The 24359-nt window shown below is 47.0% G+C and overlaps 1 protein-coding gene across 19 annotated transcripts; it reads left to right on the plus strand.

The window, feature by feature from the left end:
- The first annotated feature begins 6222 nt into the window (after positions 1-6222).
- On the plus strand, positions 6223-23994 carry WDR31 (WD repeat domain 31). Of its 19 annotated transcripts, none has more exons than XM_044779002.2 (12): positions 6323-6421; positions 7779-7834; positions 9230-9325; positions 12317-12460; positions 12907-13039; positions 14545-14619; positions 15303-15447; positions 15547-15647; positions 16800-16867; positions 18069-18210; positions 20026-20188; positions 21701-23994. In XM_044779002.2, the coding sequence occupies exons 4-12, from the start codon at positions 12345-12347 to the stop codon at positions 21859-21861; spliced, it is 1104 nt and encodes a 367-aa protein (XP_044634937.2). In that variant the 5' UTR covers positions 6323-6421; positions 7779-7834; positions 9230-9325; positions 12317-12344; the 3' UTR covers positions 21862-23994. The 19 variants fall into 19 exon arrangements, with proteins under 19 accessions (XP_070375047.1, XP_044634945.1, XP_070375049.1 ...); XM_044779004.2 differs by having other exon boundaries at positions 6324-6421; positions 12910-13039; XM_070518948.1 differs by lacking the exon at positions 12907-13039 and having other exon boundaries at positions 6297-6421.
- Positions 23995-24359: the final 365 nt, after the last annotated feature.

Here is a 24359-nt window from a genome sequence, read left to right on the forward strand (position 1 = left end):
TGATAATAGTATCTATCTCTTAGGGCTGCTTCAAGGATTAAATGACGTCTTGTCTGCAAAGTGCTTAGCTTGGGTCTGTAGCACACACTAGGGGCTAATAAATGTTTTATTATACGTGTAAGGATCTGTAAATATATTTATAGCAGATTTTCAGAATGTAAATTTTGTGAGGTTCTCTGGCAAGGGGATGCAGTGTTCCTGGCATCAAAAGACATTTCTAGGGGCCGGCCCGGTGGCACAGCAGTTAAGTGTGCACATTCCACTTTGCCAGCCCAGGGTTCGCCGGTTTGGATCTTGGGTGTGGACATGGCACCACTTGACAAGCCATGCCGTGGTAGGCATCCCACATATAAAGCAGTGGAAGATGGGTACAGATGTTAGCTCAGGGCCAATCTTCTTCAGCAAAAAGAGGAGGATTGGCTGCAGATGTTAGCTCAGGGCTAATCTTCCTCAGGGGAAAAAAAAAGACATTTCTTGTACGTTCCAGCAGGAGGCTGAAGGCCTCATACTGGCATTTACCCTATCCTGGGGGTGGGGATGGACATAGGCCACCATAATTAAAGACTGTGGTTAGAATTTTTTTCTTCTAAGGGCCAGGGGTGGGGAGGGCTATTAAATCTTATGGTAAAAATAAGGAAAACAGAAGGAGGTGATTTTGTGTGAAGGCAAAAGAGACTGTGGAAGGCAGGGGGAGGAAGAAGGGGTTAATGTCTTTGGGGAAAGTGGGACCCCTTCATTGGGTGAGGCCCTGGAGCAGTCAGTGGCCCCAGGAGGGCTGGAGTCAGGAAAGCAGCACAAAGTCACCAGCAGTGCTTCCAGGCAGAGGGATTAGAAAGTGCGAGGGGCTCAGGTAGGATGGATTGACATTCATAAAATTGGGATCAGTGGTTCCACCATGCAGGGGCTGAGGTGGGCTGGAACTAGAGAATGAATCCCTTCCCTAAATGTGTGTGTGTCAGGCCCTGCCAGATGCATGTCCCCACAGGAGGCCTCAAGAGACTCATAAACGCTCAAGGGGTGGCTCTCCAGCTTTATCAGGCTCCAGATTCACCTGGGTGGTCGGGAGAGAGGGGTCGTTTAGCATGCTGACTTTCCGGTAAGAATCTCTTTCCCTAAGTCTGGGGTGGGGCCAGGAATCTGCATTTGTAGCACTCGCCCTGTGACCAGGATACAAAGGAGCCCTCTGACTCCTCCTAGGAACACTGCCCTAAGGCAGTGGCAAATCAATTCAGGAGGTGGAGACCAGCATCTTAAAAAAAGAAGAAGAAAAGAAAGAAAAATAGAAACATTGCTCATAATAAGCTTTTCAGTTTGTTTGTTTCAGTGACATATACATTATACATGTTGTTGAGGGGAGAGTGGAAATCCCCTTTTTACCCTTCTTGTGTTCTTATGGCTAGACTGATAATAAAATTGACGCAAGACCAGATTAACAGGAGAAAAACCCAGTTTAATACGTAGGTACTGGAGGTCATAGAGAAATGATCCTCAGAGAGTGAACACAGCCAGCAGTATATATATATCTTTTCCACAAAGTAACAATAAATTTGTGAAGGATGACAGGACAAAGAAACTTAGATTTGAGGTAGGAAATTAGTGAGGCGTATAAGCAGCATTTAGACCTGAGGTGGTAAATTAGTAAGGTTTGTTTATGTGGTCTCTCAGCCCTGAGTTCCCTCACTCTGGTGGTCAGGATGCAAGAAGAACACCTTCCACGTGGGAGCTTTATTTCCTGCTTCCAAGGGGAGCAGAGACACGAGGGTCAGAATGCCCTTTTTTGCTTCTCAAGTAACTTTAATTCAAAATAATCAGTGTGCTATTGTGGGATATTTTGGGGTGCCTGTCCTGGGCCCTAACGAGGTACATGTGTGAGCACTGGAGGTTGAAGGTATTTCTTACTGAGGGTCATGGTCAAGAAAGTTTGAAACCTGCTGCTCTAAGGTGACCCTTGGAGCCACGGTGGGAGTGGGGAGGGCTGTACTTGAACTTTAGGACTTGCCTAGGCAGGACACTCTGATCTGGGGACGGAGAAGAATGGACACCTTTGTTACAGTTTAGTCACTCAACACATTTATGGAGCACCTACCTATGTGCCAGGCTGGATGCAAGACGCTGAGGATGCAACAGTAAGGAAGAGCGACGCCTACAGTCCTGGACATAGCAAACCAATGGAGATGGAACATAATGTTGATCACTGATAGGAGTTACGAAAAAGACTCAAGCATTATAGGACAGAGAGCTCAATGGAGATGATCTAGACAGGATGATCTAGGAGGTCTCTCGGACGAGTGGCGCCGGAACTGCGCCCTGGATAAAGACAGCAAGCATGCCTTGAGACTGTCTGGGGAAGCAGCGTTTCAAGCAGAGGGACCAGCAAGGGCAACATTTCCTTTTATGTCGTGAACTCTGCTCCCCGCTCACCAAGGAACCACATACAATTTACATTCTGAAAAGGTGTTACAAGTATATTTCCAGACCCTCACACACATGATAAAATATTCATTAGCCCCAGAGCATACGATATAGGTGGACATGTATTTATTTTTATCAAGCTGGGATTATTTGTACATTCTGCTCTGTTACCTCCCTTTTCACTAACTTGTTTATGACATTTGGTTTTGGTCTTTTTTTTTTTCTTTAAACTTTTTGGTAGTGAATATTTGAAAAAGTCTGTTGGAAAAGAAGACTATTCTTCCGTGGCCTTTACTCTCCTTCAGGCCTGTTCTTTAACCGCAGACCCAGCCCTGGTCTGGCCCTGGCCCATTGCTGGCCCCGCCCCACCCTGTCCACATACCTCCTTCCTCCTCAGAACCTGATCCAACCAGCGTCTCTGGTGTCAGGGCTGGAAGTCATCTGACTGGGGTCTGCACGGTTTCCAGGAGTGGCAAGAAGGCTATTAATGAACTCTGTGGCTTCTTTTCTCCTGTGACGTTTTGACAGTTTCAACTGTCACCTTCAAGAGGGATTTGGCAACTTGCCACTGCAGACAAACTCAGACCACGTGGGTCCCCTGTGGTGAAGTCCAGGTCCCCAAGGAAAGAGAGTCCTCTCTGTTCTCATCAGACCAGACTGGACCGGATGCGACGAGATCGCATCTCCAGAGGGCTCTTAGGACCAGCCCACAGCACAGGAGGGAAAAGAACAAACTGGGAAAGTCCAGGACAGAATAACCAGCTCGGGCAGTAAAGAGCCAAGAACTAGGATTATAGTTACCTAAGGCGGACTTGGAGGCATGGGGACAGGGTGTTAGGCTGAGGGGATGAAAGGTGAGGGGGAGAAGGGGGTACGTGAAATTATGTTGCTTGTACCCACTGCATTCTATCTGTGTCCTAATTGGCTGACCTTGACTGTTTTCCCCTTTCATTCTTTATTCAAAAAAAACTCAATGAGCATCTACTATGTGCTAGACCTGTGCTGTCCAATACCATAGCCGCTAGCCACGTGTGACTACTTAGAGTTAAAATTAAATACAATTTAAAATTCAATTCTTCAGTTGCACTAGCCGCATTTTAGGAGCTAAATAGCCACATGTAGCTCAGGGCTGGCATATTGGATAGCGCAAGCATAGAAGACTTCCATCACAGTAGAATGTTCTACTGCAGTGTTGTGCTAGACCCTGTGTTAGACACCAGCAACGAATAAAGGTATAAATAAGACTTGGTTACTGGGGCTGGCCCCATGGCCAAGTGGTTGAGTTTGCGTGCTCTGCTTCAGTGGCCCAGGGTTCACCAGTTCGGATTCTGGGCGTGGACCTACACAGCGCTCATCCAGCCGTGCTGTGGTGGCATCTCACCTAGAAGAACTAGAATGACTTACAACTAGGATCTATAGCTATGTACTGGGGCTTTGGGGAGAAAAAAAAAAGACTCAGTTACTGCCCACATGGAGCTCACAGTCAAGGAAGAGAGACAAGTAAACCAAAAATCACGCTGTGTTGGGGAAAGGTGGGGGCTTTGGAAGCACCAAGGACGGATGGCTAACTCAGTCTGGAGGAGGAGAGAAATGGTTAGGGAAGACTTCAGGGGAGAAGAGCTTAGATGGCCTCTAAGCTGAGGATACAGAGTTGTCTAGAGAAAGACAGGTGAGGGGATGAAAGGCAGATGCCCTGGGCAGAGACAACTCCATGCGCAAGAATTCAAACGTGACAGCAAAATGAGCCCGGGGGGCTGCGAGTCGTTTAGACCATTGAAGCACACAGTGGGCTGGCAGAGGTGGAAGGTGAGGCTAAAGACATAGGCACCAAGCCTTACGGACCTCATGAAGGAATTTGGACTTCACCGTGGCTATCAGTTACTTATTGCATATAACAAACCACCTTAAAGCTCTGTGGCTTAAAGTGACAACTGTTTATCTGCTCACAAGTCTGAGGGTTGGCAAACTGGGCTGGGCGTAGCTGGGCTGTCCTTCTGATGGCTACCCTTGTGGTTGCAGGCAACTGATGGCTCAACAAGGGCTAGATGGTCTAAAATAGTCTCACCCACATGTCTGGCACTTGGTGCTAGCTATTGGATGGACCATGTGTCTTAAACAGGCCAGCTGGGGCTTCTTCTCACGGAGGCAGTGTTCCAAGGAGAGAAGAGCAGAAACTACCGGGCCTTTTGAGGCTTAAACTCAGAAGTAGCACAATGTAGCTTCCACCACATCTATTGGTCAAAACAAGTTACAAGGCCAGCCCTCATGGGAGAAGCTACAAAGAATATGTGGCCATTTTTAATTGATCACACCTGGGATGATGGTGGCCTGAACCAAGATGGTAGGTAGAGAGAAGTGGACAGGTTTTTATTTTGAGGATATTTAGGAGGCACAATTGAGAAGTCTTGGGGATTGTTCTTAACAAGAAAAAGAAACGGTAAAGTTGCAAATGACGCCTAGATCCTTGGCATGGGCGATTGGTGAATGGTAGTACCCAGCACTCAGAGAGAAAAGAGGAAGAACAGGTTTGACGGGAAGATGACGTTTTCAAAGTGAGTCAAGTCAAGGATGAGGTGTTCTTGAGACAGCCAGGTGCTGATGGGTAGGAAGCAGGTTGATACACAGGTCTGGAGAGAAGTCTGGCTAGACATACCAGTTTGGGAGTCTCAGGTGCCTTAAGCATAAAGCATCTTCTAGAAGGGCTGCAGCCCCAGAGCTGGAGCATCTCGAGGGCAGGGATCTCATAAGTCAACTCTGTAGCTGCACTGAGCCTTGCCCAGTGCCCCAGGGCAAAGCAACCAGTCTCTCCTGCTTGCAGGTTTGCCAGGCTGTGAGGGGGAAGAGGGATTAAGTTTGTAGAGAGAACCCTTAGCTCGGAACTCAGATCAGTGTGGCAAGCGGCACGGGGCTAGATCCCAGCTCCTGCCAAGAGGAAGTCTCCTAGCAACAGGTCACTGACTCAGAAACTAATAAGTGAGTGCATCATCACCAAGGGAGCATCAACAGGGGCTAGAGGAACCCTGATCAGGAATGCTGAGGAGGGGATTCCCTCTCTAGCTTGGAAGATAGAGCCAATGGTCAGTCCTGATATTCTGTGAAGGTGAATTTCTCTCACCACCCCTACCTCTGTTCCCACAGCCACCTAACTTTCAGAAACTTCCCAAGTCTTCATTGAGGGCAGTTCTGCTGGGAAATCAGCAGGGCAAGAGGCACCTAATAGGGTGTGAAAGAAGTGTTGGCTAAGATCCCTGCCATTCATTTATTCATTCATCCAACAAATATTCAACAAGCCCATACTGTACACCCAGCTCTGTGCTATGCACTAGAATAAAGAGACGAACAGACTCTAGTCTGGAAGCAATGCAAGTGCAGCTGCAAAAACTTCGTCTTGTAGCTGCTGTTCGTTTCCAGAGCTGTCTTCCCATTGGATCTCAAGAAGGTACTGAGGGTTTCTTTGCCATGGTGCTGGGCTGTTGGGTTTGATGAAAGAAAGGATGAAAGGAATAGATGAGTGGAGGACCTGGGGAAGTGTCCAAAGAAGGACTGTCTGCCTGGGTAGAATTTCCAGGGAAAACTCAAAAGAAATAAAGCAACCTCTTTATCCGGGCAAATAATGATTTAAAAGACGACATTAAAAAAATGACATTAAGTGCTTGCTCTGGGACTATTACAGTGGTATCCACTTTTCTTGCATTATATAGATTCTCTGGCAGGGTGGTCTGGGGCACACCCATCCTCATCTCTGGAACCTCATCAACGCACTGTTACGGGAAGAAAGCAAGGCGGGGCACTCAAGGCGCGGCCCCTGGGGGACGTCAGGCCAGCGGAACCGCGGGCCGGCAGCCGGCGAGCGCGCCCGGAGGCTTTTCGCCCGGACTCTCGCCCTAGCGACGCGCGCCTCGTTTCTAGGGGCGGAGGCGCTGGAGGCTGTGGAGCGTGCGAGCTGCAGATGTCCGCCGGCTCGGCGCTCCTCCTGCCTCCGCTCGCGGCCGGGCCATCCAGCCTATGGGTATGGAGCCCAAGGGAGAGGAGGGCCTCAGGAGGCGGGCGGGGAAGGCCCTAGAGCCCCGGGCCGCAGCCGCCCACCTGGCCGAAGCGAGGAGGGAGTTCCCAGGGCCCACCTCGGGTTGGGTGGCGCTAGATTCCCGCCTTGGGCGTCCCCCCTCACCTCCCTCCCATCCAAAATAAGCTTTGGCCTGCCGCGTGGACTGGACAAGGGGTATTTGTGATTTGAAGAGCCAGAAAGGAAGAACTGTACAGTTTGTCCCCCAAACTTGGAGGAGGGGAGGGCTGGCCTCGTACTGACTCCCTGAGTGACTCTGAGTAAGACCCTCTTATTCTCTGGGCCTCAGTTTCCCCTTTCTGTTCCATGACAGGGTTGAATAGGACCATCTCCCAGGCGCTTCCATGATGGTTTTCTGTTTGTCGTTTGGGTTAGATGCCTCGGTCTCCCAGAGTGTAGGGTAGATGTGTGCAGAGGGAGATCTGGGGAGAGGGAGGGAGATAGGAGATCAGCACTTACATGAACAGTGGACCAAGAGTCCAGGGAAATAAGGCCCAGTTCCGCAGTTCCGCCCCTGGGTGACCTTTAGCAAGTCACAACCCTCTGAGTCCCCGTTTCTTCATGGAGAATAACAGTTGGATATATGCTGGAGTCTATCAAGGAATATTGCACTGGAGAGTTAAAAGAGGATCCTCTGAGTTATGTGTAGGGTGGCCATTGGGCATCTCAAGGTCTTTGGAAAGCAGATTGGGGCAGAAATGGATCCTGGGATTCAGATTTAGGCCTGGTTCCATCTGGAACTAACAAGGACATCCAGAGCCAGAATTGGGTTTATAGCTTTCCCAAGTCCTCCGCAGCCCTTCCAGGCCTGAAATCCGGAACGGAGCTGGGTAACTGTTTCCTGAAGGCTTTATCGTCAGGCATTTTTCAAGGACCCTTGTATTGTTAGGTCCTTACAAGGCATCTTGCCAAGCAGACTCTTCACCTCAGTATGCCATTCATTCATTCAAGAGGTGTTTTCCTTGCATCCACTCTCCCAGACTATGCTTAAAGCACAGATACAAAAACAAACAAGACACTATTCCTCCTCTCAAGTATATTAAGTGTTTACAATATAAACCATGGAAGATAACTGAATAGTTTTTTGGTGTTTTTTTTTTCCCTGAGGAAGATTTGCCCCAAGCTAACATCAGCTGTCAGTCTTCCTCTTTTTGTATGTGAGCCTCCGCCACAGCATGGCCACTGACAGACAAGTGGTATAAGTCTGCCCCTGGGAACTGAACCCAGGCCACTGAAGTAGAGCTCACCAAACTTAATCACTAGGCCACTGGGGCTGTCCCTGAATAGTATTTTTATTTCTTAGATTTGTTATGAGACTTTCTACTCATAATAAGTTACAACGATGTGGACATTATACAGGTACATATACTTTGTTCTTGAGATTTTAAATTGTCTTGCTATATAATGTAGTAAATTTTTAGGCTTAGTGTGGTCAGTCACTCTGGTGAGGGGACATAAGTGGCTTCAGTTTAATATCCTCCAGCCTCATTTATCCATGTGTATATGTTCTCTGAGTGTATTTATTATGTATGTTTAATATATATGTATTAAAAGTAGTAGTAATAGGGGTGAAATTGCTTGTCTCGGTATTGCTATCACTGTTAGTCTAGCAATCATGCTAGTAGCCGTCGTTTACTAACGACAGTGTGCCAGGGTGAACGGAGGGCTTTCTATGCTACTTGTGTAGAGATGCAGGACGGTTTGCTGGGCAGGAGCAAGGCCTCTGGAGTCAGACTGCCTGGATTCAAGTTTCAGCTCTGCCACTTATTTGTGAACTTGGGCAAGTTATTTAACATCTCTGTGCCTTGCTTTTCTCACTTGCAAAAATGAGGCTAGTAACAGTATCTATCTTGGAGGCGTGTGGAGTAGATTAAATGAGTTAATAAATATGCAGCAGTTAAGACAGTGTCACCTCTTAAGTGCTATTTTTAATCTTCCCAGAAGCCCAGTGATAGAGAGATTATCCCATTTTACACAAAGGAGACAGAGAGCTTCAACAAGTTCCCCATTGGCCCCAGTAGAACTGTGATGCAGACCTGGTCTTAATTCCAATGCTAATGCACTTGATCAAATGTTATTCTGACTGTTCCGTGCTGCTCTTAGAATAAGAGCCGCTTCTTAGAACATTATACTATCGATGGATAATTAGAATATATTTATTTGAATTCTTAAAATAGAGTTGTTAAAAGGCAATAAAACATCTTCTTTGTGGATGTTTACAGTGGAAATTCTGGACTAGAAGTCAAGAGGTCTACCTAGTTATAATTTTGAGTAGATAATGTTTCTGCCATCATTCTCCAGATCTTTAAATAAAGAGTTTGTATGTGATCATTTTGAAAAGGTCTTCCATCTCAAATTCTATGATTCATACTTATCAAAGTATTATTTTAAACAGGAGAATTTGCCTTTGTGACAGAAACAGTAAGCTCTAAAGTAAGTGGTCACCTCTAAACATTTTTGAATGGAAGTACTATGAGTAAAATAAAAATGTTTAATGATGCATTTAAATATATCCTATTTTGCATTTTTAAAAATAGACATATAATTAACATTATGGTTTACTTTCCCTAACTATTGAAATGTGAGAGTGATAAAATCTTGGAATTTTGTAAGATATCTCTTTGTTTGGGAAAACTACACTTAACAATGTCTTTAATTAACAAGGTCCTTATTTACTTTTTAAATTTCCTTTCAGGGCAAACATATGCTTAGACAGAGAAGAGATTAATTTAAGCGTCTTTTCACTAATTACAGAGATTAGGAAGTGGCTACCTGAACTCTTTTCCAAAGGATAAACATTACAAAGCATTGAATACGGCAGTTCACCAAGAAGGTCCTATTGGTTTGGGGGTAAGTAATTCTAAAAGTCATCTTTTCCTTAGAATGTCCCTTGAATACTCTTCAGATGGCAAGGATGGCTCTCTGAAGATGCCAGCTAAGATCCAATCAGTTTCAAGCAGAGCCAGTCCCTTTATAGCATCTGCAGTTTCCAGTGACCTAGATCTGTGGATGGCACCTGTCCTTAGTTTGCTGACAGTGTTGAAAAATGGGGTAGGCTGGCACACAGGAAGCCCTGCACGTCTCTCTATCTACAAACAATACAACATCCCAAGCTTTTTGAAAACTATCCTGGAATTTTTCCTGCCAGCACATCTTGTGCTTATAGAGAATCCTAGAATAGCTGAGCTGGAAGTGACCTTAGATTCACTACTTGACAATGAATGTTTTTGTCACACTGTGCAAGCCGTTTGAGGTACAACGACGATTATGACAGAGTCCTTCCTCTAAGGGAGCATATAGTCTGGTTAAAATCATCAAGTCTGGTGTCCCGATTTTACAGACGGGGAGGCTGAGGCGCAGAGTGGGGAGGGGAGGAACTCAAGGACACACAGTGAGCTGAGACAGAGCTGGGGCTAGAGCCCAGGCTCCTGATGCCACCCAGTGTCCTTTCCGTTGTGGTGTGCTTCTGTACTGGTTATCTATTCTTGTCAGGAGGTCAATTCTGGCAGCTTCTCAAAACGTAGGCCTAACTTCTGGATATTTTCTTAAGGGTACTGAGATGATGGAGGACAGCTTGTGAGTTTTAGCTGCTGTTCTCCCTGTAGACTGTTCTTCCTAGAGCTAGGCTCGCCGTGCCCGTAAGAAACTCATCTCCTGGAACTTGAAGCAGAGCCCCAGAAGAGATGGGGACTGGTGCTCCCACCTCCCCAGTTACTTTCCTGCGCCCTCTGGCATCTCAGGGAACAGCTAGTTGCAGAGGACACATGACCCAGAGTAGCTGAGACTAGCCCCTACCTTCAGTCTCAGCAGATGTCCACGCTGGTCACATCTTCCGGTTTCTCTCTCTTTTTTCTCCTCTGTTTCGCCAGCAACCAGTGTAGGACCTGCATGAGTTAGGTGCTTAGGAGGTATTTCCTGACTTAGTGTATGGATGAGCATCTCTGTTTCTTTCCAGTTCTACTTTGTTAGTTGTTGGGGATGATGCAAGTCAATCTGGAAAACATGTAATAATTCTTTTTTTTCCTAATATATCATCTGCTAATGACATTATTTGAGTTCTAGGTCAGTGGTTCTCAGACTTTTTGGGCTCAGGACTCCTTTTCACTCTTAAAAATTGTTGGGGACCTGAAAGAGCTTTTGTTTGTGTAGGTTATAGATTGGGTTCTGCTGTGCCACCTCCTGTTGACATTAAGACTGAGAACTTTTAAAAAAATACTTACTTATTAATCATTTAAAAATAATAATAATAAACTTGTTGCATGTTAACATAAATAAGTTTTATGAAAAATAAATATACTTTCCAAAACACAAAAAAATTTGATTGGAAAAGGGTGGTATTGTTTACATATTTGCAAAAACTCTAATGTTTGGCTTAAACAGAAGACATTTGGATTCTCATATCTGTTTCTGCATGCAGTCCATTGCAGAGTGTTGTTTGGGTTAAAGTGTAAGAAGAAAATTAGGTCTCCCAGAGAGTCATAGTTGGAAAAAGGAGGACCTCACAGATTCCCTGAAAGGTCTGAGGAGTCCCAGTGGTCCTCAGATCACGCTTTGAGAACTGCTGGTCTACGTCATTATCTAAGTTGTCTCATTATCTCTGGCATCTCATTCTCCCTACAGAGTAACCCCATGACCCTGGCACACTGATTAGAGAAATGTCACAGTGAAATTATCTTAAAACAGTCCAGCAAGCTAGGAAGGTTGTAAACTTCTAGAATAGGGGCTGGCCCTGTGGCCGAGTGGTTAAGTTCACGTGCTCCGCTGCGGCAGCCCAGGGTTTCGCCAGTTCGGATCCTGGGCGTGGACATGGCACCGCTCGTCAGGCCACGTTGAGGCGACGTCCCACATGCCACAACTAGAAGGACCTGCAACTAGGATATACAACTATGGCCGGGGGGGATTTGGGGAGATAAAGCAGGAAAAAAAAAAAGAAGACTGGCAACAGTTGTTAGCTCAGGTGCCAATCTTTAAAAAAAAAAAGAAAAAACTTTTAGAATAACTAAGGCTCTTTTTCAAGAAGCTTCACCAGTGTAAATTATTTTTTATTTTCAAACACACACTCTTAGTATTTATTTTATTGTGGTAGAATACACATAATGTAAAATTTATTATTAGTGACATTTAGTACATAGACGGTGTTAATGCAACCAGCAGCACTGTCTAGTTCCAGAACATGTTCGTTACCCCAAAAGGAAACTCTGTACTTGTTAAGTTGCCACTCCCTATTCCCCTGTGTCCCCAACCACTAATCTGCTTTCTGTCTCTATAGATTTACTGACTATGGATATTTCTTATAAATGGAATCATACAATATGTGGCCTTTTGTGTCTAGCTTCTTTCACTTAGTATCATGTTTTCAAGGTTCATCTATGTTATGTGTCAGTACTTCATTCCTTTTTATGGCTGAATAATATTCTGTTGTGTGGCTAGACCACATTTTGTTTATTCGTTCATCCATTGATGGGCGTTTGGGTGGTTTTCCCCTCTTGTCTTTTGTGAACAGCGCTGCCATGAACATGCACGTGTAAATTTTGGTTTAAATGCCTGTTTTCAGTTCTTTTGGCTATATGCCCAGGAGTAGAATTGCTGGATCATATAGTAATTCTATGTTTAGCTTGTCGAGGAGCCACTTAGTATTTTTTTAATTAGTTTTGGTTTTGTTTTTGCTAATGCTTTATTATCGGGTGCATTCCCAGGGCCCTAAGAGTGAGGTAGGGAAAGGAGGAAAAGCAAATTGTGATTTATCAGTCTTTCTCAGAGAAGAGTTATCTTTATGTAATCATGCTACCAGGACTGTGCCTAACAAAGTTCACAGGACGCATCTTTCTTCTTACTGACCAGTGAGCACTACTTCCAGCAGCCAGAAGGGATGCTGCTGCCCAGGAGCCGTCCGACACCAGCCCCTCCTCAGAAGGCTTCCTGTAGGCTCTGGGCCACGATGGGGAAACTGCAGAGCAAACTCAGACACAGCACTTATAAATACAGGTACAGCAGTCCTGCCCTGGGATCCCAAGTCTTGTCATGCCCCATCAAAATTCTCCCCGGAAGAAAGAGGAGGCCCGGGGCAAGTGTTGACCTTCCCTGAATGGTCCATTTGCTCTGTTTTCTTTAGGATCAGAAACAGCTTATCGCTAGCATCTGCAGCCACACAGGGGGGCCCGGCGTCTTCGGGACGAAGCTCTAGTGTGAGCAAAGACTCCTGGCTTTTTGGCTTCAGGATTCCTCTTTATCAGATTCCAATCGTTCAGTCATTCTGAGCATTTTCAGAGTTAATAATACCATTTCTGGCAATGTCAGTGCGTCTCCTTTCTCTAACCTTTTCCGTCTTTCTCAGCCTGGCCTGAATTGCTCCCGTGGCTCACACTCGTTTTCCCCTCGCTCCACTGTGCACTCCCATACCATTGGGCCTCTCACTTCCATCCTCTCTTTAGCAGGCCTGATGGAATTATAGAAGAGAGAACTCAAACTAACGCTTTTCAAGAGTATAGCCCAGCTCACGTGGATACCGTCTCTGTTATTGCTGCTCTGAACTCAGACCTTTGTGTCTCCGGAGGAAAAGATAAGGTGGGGTTTGCAGTGCTTCCCAGGGGACCAACTTACTGCCGAGAAGGGAAGATGTTTGGAAAGGAGGGGCTGGCTTTGCATTTCTGGCAGCAGTGTGGAGTAGAATGAAAATAGGAGCTTTAGAGTTAGAGAGACTGGGTTCAAATCTCTGCTCTGCCTCTTCCTGTTACTTTGGGAAAATCTTTTAGTTTTCTTGAGCTTCAGTCTCTTTATCTATTAAATGGGGATAATAATGCCAATCTCACAGGAGAGTTATAAGGATTAAATGGTAAGACGCTTCGCACTGTGCCAGACGCTTTTTATAAATGGCAAGAATTGTTATTCCAGCCAACCCATGTTTACATCTACACACAGACGCCGGAGTTATTCGTCATCAAAAGGAGCCTTCTAGTCTCTTTTATGCTGCTCTTTTGCCAAAATCTCTACATTGGTGTGTGTCCTGAGTCCTCTGTTCTCTGTTTTGTCCTTCCTCCCACTGCCGCTTTGAATCTGGTTGCGCTCTCTCCCTCATATTTGGATCTATTGTCACACTCACGGCTCGGATATTGGCAGCAGAAATGTTGGTTCTTGTGTAGTAAATAATGCCTCTCATTTTCAGTAGCCTTTTAGAATCTTCAGATTCCATTTCCCACTATATTTCACTGACTCTAAGATGCACGTGTTTTCACATTTTAACACCTCTGAAATCAGTGTGCATCTAAAAATTGGAGACAAGGCATGGTTTCATACTTTAATCGGCAGTATTTTGTCTTAAAACCTCTATCGTCTTAGATGTAGGAAATGTTATTTCTTCGGTCCTCCCCTCGGAGGGGCGGACAGGCCAAGGATTATCCTCTTCATTTGCAGATTAAGAAACTGAGATTTGGCTGGGACGTGTGTCCCATGCTCCTTACCCTCCAGCACTGGACTGTGGTGACTGGCCTCGAGAAATCCTGTTAGGGAGAGAAATGCTTACGACAAAATATTAACGTGTATACCCGGAAAAAGGATAGAAAATTTTAGCAATGATTCTCTGGCAGATGGAACTATGGATGAGGTTTTTGGAAATTTTTAAAAAGTGCGATTTTTTCACAACAATGTGACTATACCTAACACTACTGAACTGTGCTTCTAAAAGCAATTAACATGGTAAATTAAAAAGAAAAACTAAAATAAAAATACGATCCAGTTAGGCAGAAAAAATCTTATCTCACGTAGAATGTTCCTTCAGCATCTACAACAGGAATCTCGACCCAAATCAATTCCCTCCGGGGAGTGTTAACCCAAAGCCATCAATGAGGCTTGGAGGAGTGGCCAGGGTCTCGGGGAGAGACAGGAATGCTCAGGAGGAAAGAAAAGAAACTCGAAGTCGTGGTTTGTGAGGAGAGACACAACATTAAACCCTAGCGCTTGAGGCAGGCCCCTTGATGAAGAGGGAGAAACTAGGCGGAGAATGAAATAAAGGCTGCTTGTTTCACGTAAATGAAAATTCAGTTAAACTAAAATATCTGACTGACTCTCTGCAGACAGTTGTGGCCTATAATTGGAAAACTGGAAATGTGGTGAAAAGGTTCAAAGGACACGAACGTGAGGTCACCAAGGTAATTGTCAAACGATTGTTATCATGGAGGGAACTGGGAACTGAGTAAAGGAATATCTGACAGCTCTAGATGGCAAGAGTGGTTGGATGTTCCCTCTTAAGGAAAAGTGCACGGGCTTCTTTTGAGGCTGTGAAGCTCTCCCCCAGGGAAAGCAGAGCAAGCTACTCGCTTGGCTGCTGTTACAGGTGGATTGGACACAGATTTTCGTTTGTTAAGCCTGTAACAGCTCAGATGGTCTCCCTGACCTGTCCTGATTTAACAGGGATATGCATTGAAGGCCTCCTGTGTGTTTACTATAGCTAGAAAAGTGATGGAATCTCTATGCTCTGGAACCTTCTAGTCAGGGAAATTTTTAAAAAGCCAATAACAGTTAAATAAAAATTAATTTGTTAGCATTACAGAGTAGAGTGAGCTTCCAGGAAAATTGATAGAGAAGGCCAATTTATTTAACTCTCCTCTCTGAAGTCCAGCTAAATGACCCACAAATTAAGGAGCAAACTCCATCGTAATGAAACTAGGCATCAGCCACAGTGCCACAGCACACAGTGTGGTATTTCCGTGCCGGATACAGGGCATTTTGAACCAGACTGAGAGAACACCGGGCTCTAACACACTTATCCCCAGTCCTTTTCCCATTTTAAAGTCCCATCAAACAAGCACACCAGAGTTTTCTTCCTGAGCAGGTATCCTGTGTTCACAAATCAGACCAGTTCTTCAGCGCCTCTCGTGACAGGACGGTCATGATGTGGGACTTGCATGGCTCCGTGCAACCGAGGCAGCACTTCTCTGGCCATGCCATGGTGGTCACTGGAGTGGCTGTGAGTCCAGGTAAAGTAAAGTGGATCTCTTCCCAACGCCGCTGTCCTTTCTGAAAAGCCCTGTTCCAGGTCCTTCTCACGGACTGTCTTCTTCCCATTGTTTCTAAAGACTCATCACAGCTGTGCACTGGCTCCCGGGACAACAGCCTGCTTCTGTGGGATGTGGGGACCGGACAGTGTGTGGAGAGAGCTGCTGTCTCCAGGAACCTGGTAGGAACTCAAACTTGGTACAGAGCTGGGCAGCAGAAGGGAGCGTGGGGTGAGGGAAAGGGCCTGGGAGTGAGATCCAGAGACCCACAACCAGGCATAGAGGCTTGGGTCCTAATGACGGCTCCCCCCAGCCCTCTGTCGGACCCTGGCCTCTTGGGGGTGTTGGAGTAGATGATCTCTTAAGGTCTCTGCTCCAGAGAATGACTCCACTAGTTTATATTGGAATTTTAAATGGTCTCCTCATTTATTCCTCCAAAACATAGTTATCCCATTTCTTCTGTGGGCCAGACACTGTACTAGGAGCGGGGTTAGTGGCCCAGGACACAGTTGCTGTCCTGCAGGAGCTCACGGCTTATGCTCTGTGTTCTGTGTATGTAACGTTGTGTGGAGAAGTGGGTATTACCTTTGGCTTTCTGTAGCATTCTCTCTGTTTATGAAGACCAGTGTTTTCTGTCAAGGACTGGTATATAAACTCCACAGCTTCTGGGGTCAGTCATACCTGGGTTCAAATCCTGGCTGCATCACTTTCTAGCTGTGTTGCTCCAAGAAAGTTACTTAAAGTCTCAGTATCTTCATTTATAAATGGGGAGAATGACATCTCCTGACATGGTGGGCATCAAATGTCAGTCATAGTCTTTGTTGCCAATTTTGGACACAGCTGTCAGTGGCAAGATGTGCTTGCCCTGTGCCCTCCGTACTTGTGGAAGTTGCTGGAAGAAAACCCTCCTACCTTGCGTGGTTTTGAAAACTGTTTCCTGCCTGTCCAGCAGGGGGCTGCTGGGCTACAGAGAAACAGGAACACTCTCCCTGCACCCTATGAGGCCTCAGGCTAGGGTTCCAGTGGTCCCACTTTAGAACAGGGCTGTTCTCCTTAGCTGCCATCAGGCACCGGTTCTGCAGCACGCGTTTGGGTTTCAGACACGCTAAGAGTGCCTGCGTGCACTTTGGGACTGACAGCTGGCCCGGCTGCTGCCATTGCTGCTGCGAACCTGGGAGACGCAAGCAGAGCCTGACTGCTGGGCATCTCCACCCAGTGTGCTAGGTCAGCGTCCCTGAGAAGCGGTGCAGAGACGCCATGTAGCGTAGTTTACAGGAATTACAGCAGAGCAGGGACTTGGTGTGGCGAAGTTTGGACAGCTTTGCTTCTTCCAGGTCACTCACCTGTGCTGGGTCCCCAGAGAACCGTATGTCCTACAGACTTCTGAAGATAAAACCATCAGGTGGGCTAACTGCGCGGCAGGGAAGGTGTTTCTGGTGAAGGTTTGTGGCTCCCATGCTTCCCTGACTCCCTTCCCACTCTGCTCCTCTGTGTTGCGGTGCCCTTCTGCCCTCTGCCCCTCGCCGGGGCTGTGGCCTCTCTGATCTGGCCCTCTGGGTTGTCTGGGTGGAGGGTGAATGCCAGGAGGTCAGGCCAGGAAAAAGCCCCTGTTCTGGATGGTTTTGAAGCAGCCGCTTCTGCCTGTCCCCGCTGTGTGAACCTGTTCAGATGAACCCCATGATCAGTCACCTGCTCGTCCCATCCCTTCAAGCCACCTGGCTCTGCGGGCTACCCCTGCTCAGCTGATGTGGTCACTCACCCAGCCCTCAGGGAAGCCCTCCCTGGGGAAGCAGGTCAGAATCACCATCACAGGCGTCAAATAAGTCATTCATTCTTAGGCTAGAAGCATGACTAGAAGCTTTGGATCTCAGAAGAGATTCTACTTAGAAAATGGTAGGAATGGGGCCAGCCTGGTGGCTCAGTGGTTAAGTTCACACGTTCTGCTTTGGTGGCCCGGGGTTCGCCGGTTCGGATCCCAGCTGCGGACGTGGCACCACTTGGCAAGCCATGCTGTGGCAGGCATCCCACATATAAAGTAGAGGAAGATGGGCACAGATGTTAGCTCAGGGCCAGTCTTCCTCAGCAAAAAGAGGAAGATTAGTGGCAGATGTTAGCTCAGGGCTAATCTTCCTCAAAACACACACACACACACACACACACACAAAGAAAGAAAGAAAGAGAGAGAGAGAGAGAGAGAAGTCCTTTAAATCTTGTATCTAGAATGGTGACTGCTTTTTTGTATCATAATATCTTTAAAAAAATTAAGTCATAAGCATAAAAATATCCTCTTGTCTGTTGAAAGCAGTATCCCAAAGGACCAAATTAACAAATTAACTTGTACAATTAAGATGCTTGCTCTAAATTCCTGTTAACTAGATCTCAAAATAGAAAGAACTCAAGTGTCATTCAATTTGGCTATTTCCTGCCAGCTTTGGAGTCTCTGAGATTGATCTGGTTCATGTTGCTGTTTTTAGGTAAATCATGGTGTTCCATTCTGACTGGCTGAAGCAGCAAAGAGCCCAGACTTTTATGTTAGCTGGCTATTACAGGTGTATTTCAGACACATTTACTACAAACTCACCTCCTGCTGTAATGTCTTTCAGATTATGGGACAGTCGGGGACTGCAGGTAGCTCATCAGTTTCCCACAAAGCAGCATATCCAGACCTACTGTGAGGCCAGTGAGGATGGACACATGTGCATCTCCTGCAGCAGTGGCTTTGGAGGGGAGGGCTGTGAAGCCACAGTAAGAGACAGTGTGGGATCCAGGGGTCTGGTTACTGACAAGTGTCTGACTTGCTCTGGCCTCGGGTCTATCCTGGGCTGTACAGGCAGGCTCTCCTGATGGCTCAGGCCTATCCCAAGTGCATGTTGTAAGTGATCCTTTGTATTCCAGAAGCTTCTCTCAAGAAACATCCATTAGCCTAGGGCTCTCTGGTCGTAGAAAAGAGGAATGGGATGAAGTCAAGTTAGGAAGGTGCTAGGGGCCAGCCCTGTGGCCTAGCAGTTAAGTTTGGTGCACTCCACTTGGGCGTGGCCCTACACCACTCGTCAGCAGCCATGCTGTGGTGGAGACCCACATACAAAATAGAGGAAGATTGGCACAGATCTTAGCTCAGGGCGAATCTTCCTCACCAAAAATAATAATAATAATAATAATAAATTTTTTAAAAAAGATAGGAAAGTGCTACACACAGAACCAGCTTGCTAATGTCCCCACTCCCAGCAAAGCTTAGAAAGGAGAGGGACTGTTGGAGGAACCAGTTGTATTCCCATTGGTCAAGTGGTCACAGTCAAGGAGGGTCAAGCTCTTTAGGAAGTTTGAAGCTCCAGTGTTTGTCAAGGGCCGGCCCCAACTATTCCTAGGTGAAGAGTATCCGTTAAAAGGGTTATCTAGTATCCAAATTGAACAATTTACAATTCCTATTTTGTCAAACATTTATTATGTGCTGGGCACTGGTGTGAGCACATTACATGCATTATCTCATTTAATCCTTAAAACAACCTCGTGGGGCCGGCCCGGTGGCACAGCGGTTAAGTTCGCACATTCTGCTTTGGCGGCCCAGGGTTTGCCGGTTTGGATCCTGGGTGTGGACCTACACACCGCTTGTCAGGCCATGCTGTGGAAGGCGTCCCACATATAAAGTAGAGGAAGATGGGCACAGATGTTAGCCCAGGGCCAGTCTTCCTCAGCAAAAAGAGGAGGATTGGCAGCAGGTATTAGCTCAGAGCTAATCTTCCTCAAAAAAAAAAAAAGTCCTAAAAAAAAAAACCTCGTGAGTTAAGTACTACTATAATTCCTATTTTACCATGAGAAAATGGAGGCATGGCAAGTTGCAATCTCTAGCACAAGACCACAACGCTAGTAAGTGGTAGGTTGAGGTGTTGAGTCCCAGGCTGTTGATGTAGCGTCTCTTCTCCAAGCTAAGTGTTTCCAGCTCCTACCGCTGTCCCTTGGATGACACGGTCTCCAGCGATTTCGTTAGTTTTTGGACACAGTTCAGTTTGCTCTCCTCCCTGAACGTTATTCGCCAGGTGTGGTCTGATCTGTGTCAACATGAGTGGGACTAGTGGGACTATTGCCTCCCGTGTTGTGGACTCTGGTCTTCATATAGCAAAGGGCAACGTCTAGGCATTAAACCAGGAGGTCTGCGCCTGTATGTACTTGTGAGAAGGACCCCACAGGACCCACAGACGCCAAGAGGCTGATATAGGGCAGCTCTTGAGCTGTTGTAGAAAGTCGGCAACCCCAGACTGTCCCATCATGCTGGAGGACTTGGAACTTTCACTTCCCTAACCATGGTGTTACGGAGGAAAGCAACAACCCTTCTGGCACTTCCTTAACCAGAGTCGTTTGAGACATAGTTGATGCTTAAAATAATCACAGGATGGATGGATGGTTGTGGGTGGGATGGAGATAAGGGGTGGCTATATGAGTAGGTAAGCGGAGGGAGTAAGAGGATCCTGAGAGGGTGGGAGATGGATGTCAGTGAAGGAAGCATGTATGAAGCTAGAGAGATACGTATGCATGAGCTAGCCTATCTATGACATTACTTTGCAGTTGTGGGACCTAAGGCAGACACGGAACAGAATACGCGAGTATAAGGGGCACTTCCAGACTGTTGCATCCTGTGTCTTTCTACCAAGAGCATTGGCCTTGATGCCTGTCGTTGCTACCTCATCACATGACTGCAGGGTGAAGATTTGGAACCGAGATACTGGAGGTAAGCGCCTGCTGTTAGTGCATCTCTGAGATACGTGAAGTCCTAAAGGCTTCCTTAAAACTCCTTCATTCCATTGCTCAGCATGTAGAGAGCCACCCATGTCCCGCCACTGTCTAGTCCCCTGGTGGTTAAGAGATGACAGCACGATGCCAGAAGGTCTGTTCCACCTCTCCTTAAAAGCCGTCCCCACATAACCCCTGGTATCACGTTGTACAGAGTCATTCCTGAGAGCTCAAATGCATTTGGCTCTTATATTATTTCTACCTGAAGTTTCTCATCAGGTTTTAACTTGTGATGCTGAGAATGTCGGGAAAAGAGAACAAGAACTGCCAGTTTGAAATTCATTTTTCAAGGACTAAAATGAGAGCCTCAGTTCTTGGTGGGGGTGAGGTGGAGTAAGGATAGCCTCAGAGAGACCCTGCTCTGTCCTGACCCCGCAGCTGAGGTTTGAGATCGCAGTAAGGTCATGACATTTGAAGGCCCCGGAGAAAACGCTGTCTTAGGGAACACAGCTCCCCAGAGTCCTCGATGCTGCGGTGTGCCGGAGACAGCTCCTACTGCCGATTGTTAAATATTCAGGAATATTTGATACGGTCGTGGTGGGAGTATTTACACCACGAAAACTGGCAAATGCTATGAATAAAGGTGGTTGTTTTTTTCTTCGAGAAAGCCGATTTACCAGCACCCCGCTGGCTACATGCTGTTCTGTCCTGGAGACAGGGTTCTGCCAGACACAGGAATTGCATTAGTTTAGAGAACCTCAAACCAGATCCCTTCTATAGTAATCTCCCGAAACTCAGCTCCCCAGCAGGGGAGGACAGGGTAGTCCCTTCAGAGAAAAGATGTAGGATCATGCCTGGTGGCACACGAGCCAAACTTCCACAGTCGGGACAGCCCTGCCTTACCGTCACCTGGGGTTGCCCACTCCAACCACCCGGGTGTGACAGTTGTGGACAGTGGGGAGAGCGGCTATTTCACATTCAGTGATCATAAACCTGAGACCAGCGGGAACCAGGTCTGAAAGTGTGGCCCTGCCCACCAGGTGTGCGCCTGTGGTTCTTGGAAGAGCAGCCTCCAAGATGCAGGTGGAGGGAGACTGGCAGCTGAACCCCCCCAGACTGTCCCTCAGGTCCCCCCCTTATCCTCCGTCTTGAAGGGAGCGAGACCCCGGGATGCCAGCAGCTGCAGATCAGTATCCTCATCTGCTTTTCTCTGCCCGGCCCCTGCTTTGTTCCTGGGCAGGTAACGAGGGCAGCTTTTTACCTTGTCCTTGCAAGTGAGGCCCTGATTGTCTGAACACACTTGTAGGTGGTATACATCCTGTTAGGCCCCTGTGCCATCTCTGTAGGGTTGACCCAAGTTCTGACTTCCCCGCTGGGGCCCGTTCCTTGAAGCATGCGGTGCCCCTCTTATCTGAGTGAGATCCGAGTGGCACTTGCTTTCTTTACGTGCATTTCTCACAAAAGACGTTGCACTCTTGGCCTCACCTGCTGGTTGCCCTTTCTCCCCCAGCCTGCCTTTCCACCTTGTCTCTGGATGGATCGGGACCTTTGACTTCCCTGGCTGTTGGCGACACCAGGTCCTTGTTGTGTGCAAGTTTCAGCAGAGGAATTCACTTACTCAGAGTGGACCACGGCCCAGGGCTGGAGCTGCGGGAAGTGGCAGCATTCTGAGGCCAAGAGACGTTCACCTGACAATAGCAAACTGCGGCCCCTCCTTTCTCAGTGTGGCTTTGTTTTTCCGTGTGACCTCAAGGGGAGGGCGATGTGGGGCTGAGGCTCTTTGTTTCGGTTCATTTGGAAGGTATATCAGTGTCAGAAGTCAATTTAAGTCCAGTGGTTGATAATCAGGTGCGTGCAGAGTTTAGAAACATGGAGGTAAACAAAGTTTTCATCTAAGTTAAATCCAAATGCAATTTTTAGTGAACTTTTGGGACTGCTCTTCAAAAAAACAAGTCTTTGGCTCAAACTGATAACCTGTAGGTATAAGAGAAAGAGGCCTCTGAGAGTCAGCACGCAGGGTCTGAGTCTGAGTCCATTGATCTGACCTTTTCCGGGACTCCACAAAAGAAAAAAACACAGGAGGGAGAGAAACTCTGTTTTGGTTGCCTCCCAATTATCTAGATGGGAGAGAATAGTGCAGCCCCATAGAGGAAACGGATTGCAGACATGGGATGGAGCTCCAGTCAGCAACGTAAAGAATCAGTTGGGCAAGAAAGCCAAAGCCTCAGCTTCTACTGGGAGTAGCCACAGAGTGGGGGGGTGGCACAGGCTGCCTGCTCCTGGTGCCTGCCTGCATGGTGCTGAGGTCGTGTGAAAATAAGACCTGGCATGGCTCGAAGCGCCTGACAACCACAGGGCCTTGTCCAGGGTTGTGGGAGTCTTCAGATGAGAAAATGGAGAAGTTCTGACATCGAGGCGAAAAAATTTCATTTGTACATTTTAATAGTTTTATATAAACCCTTTCTTGGGAATGGCCAGCGTGAGGCAAACGGAATCTCTGCAATAATAGAACGTAGAAGAAAAAATAGAGAATGGACTCACCTGGGCGCCGCTGAGGCCCCTCAGTGAGGAGGGGCAGGGTGCTCGGGTCTGCCCGTGTGGCCCCCGGGTCAGTCCCCAGCCTGGTGCTCACAAGCCCATCTTCCTCCAGTGAAACGAGAGCCCCTCGTCCCTTGAGGCGAGCCCACCGGGAAGGCAGCTGAGGCCTGGAGGTTCCCTCCTGAGGAATCCCAGCCAAGGAAGGATTTTGCATTTGTCTTCTCTGGGTCCTGCCAGTGCCTGATACCCGGGCAGACAGGGTTCTTGTCTCCCTCCTGCTCCTCTTTAGGGCCAGCTCCCGTGCGCCGTCTCTGCTGACTGGGCAGGAGAACCTTAAGCTAGGCCACAGCGGCAGGCCTGAGTTTGAATCTCCGCTTCTCCACTTAGCTGGATGAGCTTGGGCAAGTTATAAAGTCTCAGTTTCCTCACTGATAATATGGAGCTCATAATCATAGGTTCCTCACAGGGCCGCTCTGAGGACTGGACGTGGCTATCAAATGCCAAGCAAGGTAGTGGGAGCTTACAAATGGCAGCCAGTTGTTGACTGCCCTCTGTGCAGACTAAACGCTCTCCTTTCCACACAAAACGTTTACCGTTCCTTCGCCCATTCTCCTTTGGTCTTGTTTTCTAAACCTGTAGTCGTTGTTCAGCTTCCCTTTGATTCCTTTGGCCATGGATCTTTGAGCTCTGGAGGGACGGGCGGTGGTGGCAGAGGAAGCTGCTTCACCAGGCACCTGCGGACGGCTGAATCCGTTTCTTCTCAGTACAGCTCTTCCTCCCATTTGACGGATGAGGAGGCTGAGGCCAGGGACATCCAGTCCTTTGGATGGTAGGTAGGAAGCGGGAGAACAGATTTGAATCTGAGTCTGCCTGACTCAAAGCCAGGATATTTTCCTCCCCACCCCTTTGCCTTTGCATGATGTCACAAAGTTCGTGATAGAGATTTATAGACCATGACATTGTTTGTGTATTTTCTAGACCAGTTTGTTAACTTTTTGGCTCCAAGGAGATCCTCCTGGCCAAGTGCCTGGGAGCAGTAGACAAGGCGCCTCAGGGAAAGTCCTCACGTATCCTGAACTTTAGTGCTGTGGCCAACCCTTCCTTCCAGAAGGAGGACAGCAGTATGTCAGAAAATCCAAGGGAGCGGGTTGGGAGGGGTCCCAAGGAAGGGAGCAGGCTGCTGTGGGAGGGAGAATCCTTGTGAGAAAACAGGCCTCTGATCCCTTAGCAGGTTCCATTACCAATAAAGTTGTTGCCCTAAACTCTACATGTGTGTTTGGTGTAAAAATTCCTTATCTGTGGATTGTAAGTAGAAAATGGATTAATACATTTTTATAGGATTTTTTAGTCTTATATGCCTTAATCAGGTATTCTCAGCACCTAAAATACAGGCTGCTAAAATGCATTCATTCCTTCATTGAACACTCAGTGAACACTTCACTTTAGAGGCTGCCCCTCTAAAATCATAGAAAGGAATTTTCCAGAGACGGTTGACGTTTCCAGGAAAGTATATAAGCCCTTGGAATCTGGCCAATTATATATTTAAAATTTAAAGAAATGTATATATTTACTTATAGATTTATAATTTAAATATATTTATATATTTAAGGAAAATGAGTGATGGTTATTAA

This window comes from Equus asinus, chromosome 10 (genome assembly GCF_041296235.1).
Source record: "Equus asinus isolate D_3611 breed Donkey chromosome 10, EquAss-T2T_v2, whole genome shotgun sequence".
In the NCBI taxonomy this organism is placed as follows: Eukaryota; Metazoa; Chordata; class Mammalia; order Perissodactyla; family Equidae; genus Equus; species Equus asinus.

Bases quoted from the DNA above. Each gene is read 5' to 3' on its own strand.
- WDR31 (XM_070518941.1), top strand. From the start codon at position 12,345: ATGCTGCTGCCCAGGAGCCGTCCGACACCAGCCCCTCCTCAGAAGGCT. The intron at 15,448-15,546 runs GTAAAGTAAAGT...TTGTTTCTAAAG, and splicing joins TGGAGTGGCTGTGAGTCCAG to ACTCATCACAGCTGTGCACT. The intron at 16,868-18,068 runs GTGGGCTAACTG...AATGTCTTTCAG, and splicing joins TCTGAAGATAAAACCATCAG to ATTATGGGACAGTCGGGGAC.